This window comes from Cucurbita maxima, unplaced genomic scaffold (assembly GCF_002738345.1).
Source record: "Cucurbita maxima cultivar Rimu unplaced genomic scaffold, Cmax_1.0 Cma_Scf00016, whole genome shotgun sequence".
NCBI classification, from domain to species: domain Eukaryota; kingdom Viridiplantae; phylum Streptophyta; class Magnoliopsida; order Cucurbitales; family Cucurbitaceae; genus Cucurbita; species Cucurbita maxima.
In genome coordinates this window covers 1,055,300-1,063,755 of record NW_019272032.1, presented here as the reverse complement: position 1 = coordinate 1,063,755, position 8,456 = coordinate 1,055,300, and the positions used below count along the sequence as shown (strand labels likewise).

At 37.3% G+C, this 8,456-nt stretch overlaps 2 protein-coding genes across 8 annotated transcripts in view; one reads left to right on the top strand and one right to left on the bottom strand.

Moving 5' to 3' along the window:
* Positions 1-909: 909 nt before the first annotated feature.
* On the top strand, positions 910-6,452 carry LOC111490980 (probable transcriptional regulator SLK2). Of its 4 annotated transcripts, none has more exons than XM_023139681.1 (11): positions 910-1,022; positions 1,835-2,448; positions 2,581-3,110; positions 3,248-3,379; positions 3,644-3,692; positions 3,986-4,200; positions 4,295-4,363; positions 4,500-4,600; positions 4,988-5,081; positions 5,166-5,235; positions 5,342-6,452. In XM_023139681.1, the coding sequence occupies exons 2-11, from the start codon at positions 2,178-2,180 to the stop codon at positions 6,247-6,249; spliced, it is 2,439 nt and encodes an 812-aa protein (XP_022995449.1). In that variant the 5' UTR covers positions 910-1,022; positions 1,835-2,177; the 3' UTR covers positions 6,250-6,452. The 4 variants fall into 4 exon arrangements, with proteins under 4 accessions (XP_022995449.1, XP_022995448.1, XP_022995446.1 ...); XM_023139680.1 differs by having other exon boundaries at positions 1,835-2,537; positions 2,628-3,110; XM_023139678.1 differs by having other exon boundaries at positions 1,835-3,110.
* A 149-nt stretch (positions 6,453-6,601) lies between these two features.
* LOC111490982 (F-box protein PP2-A13-like) overlaps positions 6,602-8,456 on the bottom strand; it is a 2,580-nt gene continuing 725 nt past the window's right edge. Inside the window, exons 3-4 of one of the 4 annotated variants that reach the window (XR_002719651.1) lie at positions 6,776-7,297; positions 6,602-6,724 (exon numbers count right to left, since the gene is read on the bottom strand). Coding sequence is in view for 1 of the 4 variants with exons in the window: in XM_023139683.1 (XP_022995451.1) it covers positions 6,871-7,297 (427 nt within the window). In the remaining 3 variants the exon portion in view is untranslated. Of the gene's footprint in view, positions 7,298-8,456 lie in introns of all 4 variants that reach the window. The other 3 variants (XR_002719652.1, XR_002719653.1, XM_023139683.1) reach the window with 3 other exon arrangements.

Below are 8,456 nucleotides of genomic sequence, written 5' to 3'. Positions count from 1 at the left end.
CAATAAATAAATACTAAAATCAACCATTTATAATAATAATCATAATAATTAAAAAAAAAAAGTGAATCATATTTACGAACATATAATAGTTATTATACATTCTCTTTGACAAAATTAAGAATGTTATCCCGTAAAAATAGTCGAGATGTACGTAAGTTGACCTAGAAGCTCAAAGATGATATAAAAAAAAGCCCTTTTTTAGTCTAATTATTATAAATTTTGTTTGACAAAGCTAAGAAGACTGCCGTGCAAAAATGGTCGAGACGTACGTAAGTTGACCCAGAAAGTCATTACAGGATTATTATGACCTAGATTCTTTTTCTTCGTTTTTTAGCTAAAATTGGACCGAGAGGGAGTTGAATTGGATCGAGGAGGGTTTATAAATGGTTAGTAAGGTTTCACTCCAAGAACAAGATGGTATCTTTACCTGTAATTGAAACAACTCGTGCTCAAAATTTAGAGTGAGAAAATAACCCAAGAGAAAAATTAGGCAGTCACACGTGTCCTTGTTTCATGGCTCGTGCAGTCGCACGTGGCAATCTGACTGTCAATATCTCTGACTACACTCTCTTCACTGGCTCGAATCCCTTACATCAATTTTTTCATCAGTTATATTTCGCCACGTCATAGAGTCAACTGAGAGGAAAGAGGCGGTAGTAAACTGTACAGTGATTTACGTAGAAACGGCCGCAGGTGATTGAAGCTAGTGAATGATGATCCATCATAAAGAAATCATCCAATGGGTTTCCGCCACGTGTGACGATCTTCCTTTTCCAGTCGAACGACATCTTAGAGGCGTGTCGAAAGCGTTACCGGCAATAGCCGGTGTCAACAAGGCTGGTTACGAGTGAAACCGGTCATTTGGATCCCGGCTATTCCCGCTATGTATATAACTGGAACTCCTCCATCCCCTTTTCTTCTTCCTCTCTCACTTTTGGATTTCCGTTCTTCGAATTCTCAGCGAAGCGGAGGTTTTAGCTTCCATTGCTCGTCTGGTTTCAGCCTCTTTTCCGCTTTTCAAGGTTGGTAGTCAAATTCTCTTCCCTCTTCTGTCTTCTATTTGCTTTTATTGGTTTTCTTTGGTTAGTTAATTTTGTTGTTCTTTCCGGTTTTTTGCAAATGGATTCGGATTTGGATCCTCTGTTTCAGTACTCAAGACTACTTTTCCCTTTTTCCTTTTGTCCGTTCTTTCCTTCGTGTTAAATTTGCTTGATCCTCCGCCTTTTCTTGGATTATGATGCTTAATTTGAGTTTAGCTTTGGGTTTTAGGGGAGTTATAGCTATCTTTTTGTTTCGTTCTTTGAAAAATTGTGCTCTGGTCATTCAAATTTGGAAGTTGAATTTGGAAGCGGTATGATTTCGATTTGAATTTGGCGACCCTACTCCACTGGTAAAAATTGTGCTATCTATTTGTTTCGGTTTTGAAGCGGTATGATTTCGATTTGAATTTGGAAGTTTGAGAATTTCTCTGAGAATTGGAATTTTGTTTTTGTTCTATTTCTCGTATTTTTTGTCTAAGATATGCGGAATATTGGGTCTTGAAAGTGGCTATTTGGAAATTAGAGCGAGAGAACATGAGGGGAGAGAACGAGGAACTATCTACTAAACTTTCAAATCAATAACTACTATGTAATCGATCTCCTAAACTTTTAAATCAATAACTACTTAATCTTCCTAATTGATCCCTTAAACTTTCATCTTTATCCTAAAAATTGCTGAAAGTTAATAATTTTTTTTGCTAAATGAAGGTATTAACTCACCGAAATAGCTTAGTTTTAGTTTTTTTTTTTTTTCCTCCTCTGCTAATGTTGTTGTTTTCACTGTTTAATCATAGGTTCTTCTGTATATCAATATCGACCAGGATCGTAGATCACTGGCACATTGCAATCTGGTGGTCGAGAACTTGTAGGATATATGATAGTTCATTGATAACTTTTAAATAATGAGGGGTCGATTTTTTGTCTCTGTATTCTTAGTTGAGTACTGAACGCCTCTGTTGTTCGATCATGTGTTTTTGAGATTTTGCGGATGTCCATGAGTATGTTTTGGAGTTTTTTCCCTATGGATTTAGTTTGAGTATCATATTTTGTGGATAAGAAATACTTGTAGCAGTGATTAGTGAAAGACTGGCTCTAGAGGGCTACTTGGACGCTGTCCAACAAGGGCTGGTGCCCCCAATGACATCTTCTAGGGTGGCTGGAGGATTAGCCCAATCATCCTCAAACTCTGGGATTTTTTTCCAAGGAGATGGGCAGTCAAAGGGCAATGTTAAATCTCACTTGGTCTCATCTTATGGAAACTCATCAAATTCAATTCCAGGACCTGGCCACTCAAATTTGGGTCCAGTTTCTGGGGACACGAATAATGTAGTGTTAAATAGTGTGGCAAACTCAGGAATAAGTGTTGGGGCAAGTTCGTTGGTTACAGATGCAAACTCTGCACTCTCAGGTAGGCCTCATTTGCAGAGAAGTCCAAGCATGAATGCAGAATCATACATGCGATTACCTACATCACCTATGTCTTTTACATCAAATAACATGAGTCTCTCGGGTGCATCACTCATTGATGCATCTTCTACAGTACAGCACAATTCTCAGCAGGATCATAACGCCCCACAATTGTTGCAGACCCAACCGCAGTCCCAACAAGTTGCTCCAGGTGATGCATCATTGTCAAATTCACAAATCGTCCAAGCTTCTCTACCCGTGGGTGCACGTGTTGCTGGATCTCTCATGACAGATCCCAACAGTTATTCTCAGTCACAGAAGAAACCGCGCTTGGATATTAAGCAGGATGATTTCCTGCAACAGCAGATGCTACAACAACTCCTGCAGAGACAAGATTCCATGCAGCTGCAAGGTCGTAATACGCCGCATTTACAAGCAGCATTATTTCAGCAGCAACAGAGGTTACAGCAACAGCAACAGATTTTTCAGTCTTTGCCTCCTTTGCAGAGAGCTCACCTGCAGCAGCAGCAGCAGATACAGTTGAGACAGCAGCTTCAACAACAGGCAATACAACCCATAAATGCTATGAAGCGGACTAATGATGGTGGTGTATGTGCTCGGCGGCTAATGCAGTACCTATACCATCAGCGTCAAAGGCCTGCTGTGAGTTCATCTTCTGTCTTCTTCATTTGTCTTTGGAGTCATTTTCTGCATATTTCTCAACAAGTTTTTTCTGCATATTTCTACATGTACTGTTTTTAAGCCTAAATATGAACTATTAGTTTTATGACTTCTGATAGGATAATAGTATTGCCTATTGGAGGAAGTTCATGACAGAATATTATTCCCCTCGTGCAAAGAAAAGATGGTGTTTGTCATTATATGACAATGTTGGTCATCATGCACTAGGCGTTTTCCCTCAAGCGGCTATGGTCAGTTATTCCTTACCATGGTATTATTGTGGGTTTTTATCTGTAGCGTTTGAATTTTCTACGTGATCTTTATCCTGACAATGCTAATTTTGTATTTTGGAATCTGATTAATCTTTCTTTGAAAAGAATCTTATGTGATGAGTGAAATTGGTCAGTGTGCAATCTGCTAAAATGATGACTACAATTTTTTATTTTGCTTTTCCAATTAGGTAGTTGTGACACATAGCTTCACCCCTTAATTCTCCCTTGTGATCTATATTTCAGGATGCATGGCAGTGTGAAATTTGTGGTTCAAAATCTGGGCTGGGATTTGGTATGATACTGATAACCTTTTTTTATATTACTTATAGATAATTGAGTTTTTCAAAGAAATGGCCTGGAATGTGTAAATTCTGTAGGTTTCAAAATTTGAGTTTTTCAAAGAAAGCCAATTCCCACTTATAGGTAATTGAGTTATTATCATGGTTTGAGCTAACATATTGACATATAGTCAAAGATGTCTAGCTCGATTTCTAGATTGAAGTTAATGTCTAATATTTCACATTTTTAATTTGTCTTTACTGCAATATAAACCATAACATAATACATTTCATGTGATGGTTTCAGAGGCTTCCTTTGAAGTGCTTCCTAGACTTAATGAGATCAAATTTGGCAGTGGAGTCATTGATGAGCTATTGTTCTTGGATATGCCACGGGAGTTCAGATATTCGTCTGGAATTATGATGTTAGAATATGGAAAAGCAGTTCAAGAGAGTGTGTACGAGCAACTTCGTGTTATTCGCGAGGGTCACCTTCGTATCATATTTACTCATGAATTGAAGGTCAACAGAATGATTATGTAAATTGAATTTTCTAAATAAATTTAAGAATAATCCTTTTGTGCTAAAATAATTTGGCAATTGGATTCTACTTCAGATATTGGCATGGGAATTTTGTGCAAGACGTCATGAAGAACTTCTACCTCGTCGGTTGGTTGCACCTCAGGTAGCACAAATGTTTGCTGATGATATCATGGTTCTAAGTTTTTACAGTTTGTTATTTAAACGTGATTAATCTTGTCGTATTTGATCTCCTTTTAGTTGTTGATTGATCCATCCAATTGATAAATGTTTAATTACAGGTGAATCAGTTGGTCCAGGTGGCACAGAAATGCCAGAGCACTATTGCTGAAGGAGGATCTGATGGGGCTTCTCAGCAGGATTTACAAGCAAATAGTAATATGTAAGTTGATCAAACTATAGTGAAATCTTTATCGTTGAATCAAATTTTGTTTCTTGTCATCTTCTATCATGGTTTTGTTGAACTTCTAATCCAAACGCCCAAGGTTGTCTGCCACTTTGTTCTATTTCTCTCTCTCTGTTTTGACCAAAAAACAAGTAGAAGTGGACAAGATTTGAGCTTGTGGTGGATACCTTGATTTTCTTTGTTAATTGAGCTGTCATTAATGGAGTATTCTTTTTCCTCTCTTAGTCAACGAAGTACCATGTAGGAATGTTTGGATTGGCTGTCCAAGATCTGCTGCTACAAACGTTGGCTGATAGCTATTTTCTTGCTTATTGAAACTGATAGTGTACCTTTCTCATTGCTAATGCAATCCCTTCCCTGTAGGGTTTTGACAGCTGGGCAGCAGCTCGCTAAGAGTCTGGAGTTGCAGTCACTTAATGATTTGGGGTTCTCCAAAAGATACGTTAGATGCTTGCAGGTGCATTTTTATGTAGTTTTACAAAGGATTATCTGTTCTGTACTTATCTGCTTTGCTCAACATGTTTGGCCCGATCGTGTTTAGATATCAGAGGTCGTCAACAGCATGAAAGATCTGATTGATTTCTGTAGGGTGCAGAAAACCGGACCAGTTGGTATGCCTCATTCTTTCCAATAATTTCCACAATCAGTTCTTGATGAATAAACCTTTGAACTTGTGTAGTTTCATAGCCTTGAATCTTATGATGAAGCTTTTGACAGAGGGTCTGAAAAGTTATCCTCAGCACGCCACAGCCAAGCTGCGGATGCAAAAAAGGCAAGAGATTCAACAGGTCGCTACTGCTCAAGGTCTGCTAACCGACCGCAATAGGATGGTCGCCCTGCATCCAGGGCTGATGAACAACCAAATGAATAGCCAAAATCAAGTAACCGGCAGAGGAGCTTTGAGCAGTTCGGCCCAAGCCGCTTTGGCATTGTCTAACTACCAGAATCTGCTTATGAGACAGAATTCAATGAATTCAAACAGTTCAAACCCGCTTCAGCAGGGGACATCATCATCCTTCAATAACTCAAACCAGAACCAGAGTCCTTCATCAAGCTCTCATGGTGGGACAACTGCTTTGACATCAGGACCGATGCGGAACGTGCTCGGCAGTGCTCTTTCAAGTCCTCATTTACCTTCACAACAATCCAACAACTTAGTTGCGCAAAACCATCCTCAGAGCGCTCAAGGTAGCGGCAACAATAATCCGGCCATGCAACATCAGATGATCCAGCAACTTCTCCAGATATCTAATAACAACAGTGGGGGAGGGCAACAGCAGCCACTTCCTGGTTCAAACACGAACATGAACGGAAAGATGGGGGGGTCTTATTCAGGGTTCGGCGGCAGTTCTTCAGCAGCTTCTGGCACGGCCAATGCATCCATCAGTAATATGCCGCCTGCCCCGAGCCGGAGTAATAGCTTCAAAAGCGCTTCAAATGGAGATGTATCAGCAGCTGGAGGTCATAGCAGTGGGTTCAACCAAAAAAGTGGAGACTTGCCGCAAAATCTTCATTTAGAAGAGGACATAATCCAGGATATAGCCCATGATTTTACAGAAAATGGGTTTTTTAACGGTGATCTTGACGATAATATGTGCTTCGCCTGGAAAGTTCAACTAACTTAAACAGGCTTTAACAATTAGCTCCCACCCGTAGGGTTAAGTGGAGAACATATATTTTGTACAGATTATTTGAGATAGATATTTTCTTCTGATCTCCCCCCACCCTTTGGGGGGTGTTCTCCCAAATGAATGTTGTATCTGCCGTGGAAACATGCTTCTTTGTAACTCATTAGGTATTTAGGGATCCTCCTGTATGGTATTCTATATTCGTTTCCAATGTCTCAAAAGTTCGAGTTCGATACCATCTTCTAATCATATTTCCCTTCCAATTTTTTTCCATTGGAGCTTCCCTCAAACATAAGGATACAAATCGTGCTTTAATAAGTTCAAAATGCAACGTCCAAGCAGTCCAGCCTTTTCGATCCAAAAAGTGCATTATTAGAACTGGGATGGAATGCCAAGTGGCTCGAGATTCATGAGTTGCCGCTATAGCCGAGAACTAGTCCTAGTCCATATCACACACAACCTCAAAGTTCTCCTAGTCCATATCACACACAACCTCAAAGTTCTCCTAGTCCATATCACACACAACCTCAACCTCAACATCATGAAATGGTCATCAAATACATACATAGAAAACAATGGATCATACAAAAATATCCACACAAAAAGGGTCGTTCTTCTTTAAGAACTATCAAAAGCTGCCTTGCCTTCAAATTCGGAGGGACAAATGAAGACAGAGTCCACACAAAGGCCACCTTTAGTATGAGTGCAATCAATCTGAATCAATGAAAATTTGATGTGGGTTTGAAGATTAGGGTTTTGGACACAAAAATCACCCACATGATGCAAAACCCAGTTCCCAGAATGGCGTAGGTAACACTCAGATGAAGCTTTCTGGGCATTGGAGGCTGTCATCTCGAACCTCACTGGCTTGATCTCCCACCCATGGACCTGCCCCACTTCTGTCACTCTTCTTCCAAACTTCTTGGAAGGCTTTCCCAGCTGAAGCCTGAAGTATAGGCTGTAGTTTCCCTTTGGGAACTCCAACTCCAATTCTCCTCGTATCTCTACCCACCAGATTTGTTTCAGATATGCCACTGACTCAAACCTGTAAATTCAGCTCATCATCCAATCCAAATTCGATCAAGTAGTTCAATGATTAAAACTAAGTTGTATGTTTGAATTTCATTTTTTGATTTGTAACTTATCTTTTAATTCTCGACTTTTAATTATTATGATCATCATGGTGAAGGTGACTTAGGCCTCATTCTCTTTTCAAATGATGAAATGGTCTAAAATTGAGGGCTTGAGAATTCAAGGATTGAATATGGTTTTGGTTTTTGAATTAAATATATATATTTTTTCATTTGATTTTTAAACTTTGAAATATTATATTTGGATTTTTAAAAAATGTATATTTAGTCCTTTACCACTAATATTTACAATAAGTTTCTGCATGAAATAAGATTTGAAGTTATATTATGGATTTAGAAACAGAAAATAATTCATGGAATTGTTTTTATGAAAAGTTTAAAAATTAGGGGTTGAAATGAAATAAATGAGAAAGTTGAATATCAAAATAGAATTTAAACAAAAATGAGGAAATTTGATAAAAAGATTTCGAAAATAAAAATATAATCCATTATATATTTTGGAAAAAAAAAAAAAGAAAAAGAGACATCAGCTATCAGCATCTGTGGAGAAAAATTAAAAAAAAGGGGATAAGGAAGAATTCTTGAGCCACTTGCAAAAAAGCAAGAAAATTAATAAATATATATATTTTTCAAAATAAATAAAAAGAATCAAATCTCCATTGCTACACTCTTTGAAAAAGTCCTCATCTGTCATTATACTTCCTTTTCCAATTTATTTTCCTTTCACACTCTTTTTTTTTTTTTTTTAAATCTAAAAATACTCTTAAAATTATTTTTAATAATACTCTTAAACCAAAAATTAAAAAATTAAAAATACTCTTAAACAAAATATATATATATATATTTTGAAATCCTTTTTAACATAAAAACTTCTCAATAAATGTTTTTAAAAATATTAAAATATTAAAGAAAAATTAGAAAGCACAAAAAAAAATACAATATTTACTAGTAATAAGTTCGATCAAATGGTATTAGAGGGTTAGCTTCGAAGGGAATGGGTAAAATTAATATTTCAAAAATATTCTTTTATTCCTAATTTAAAACTTTTTAAAATTTAAAAGTATATCAGCTGATATTTTCTTGGTAAAAAAAAAAAAAAAAAAAAAAAAAAAA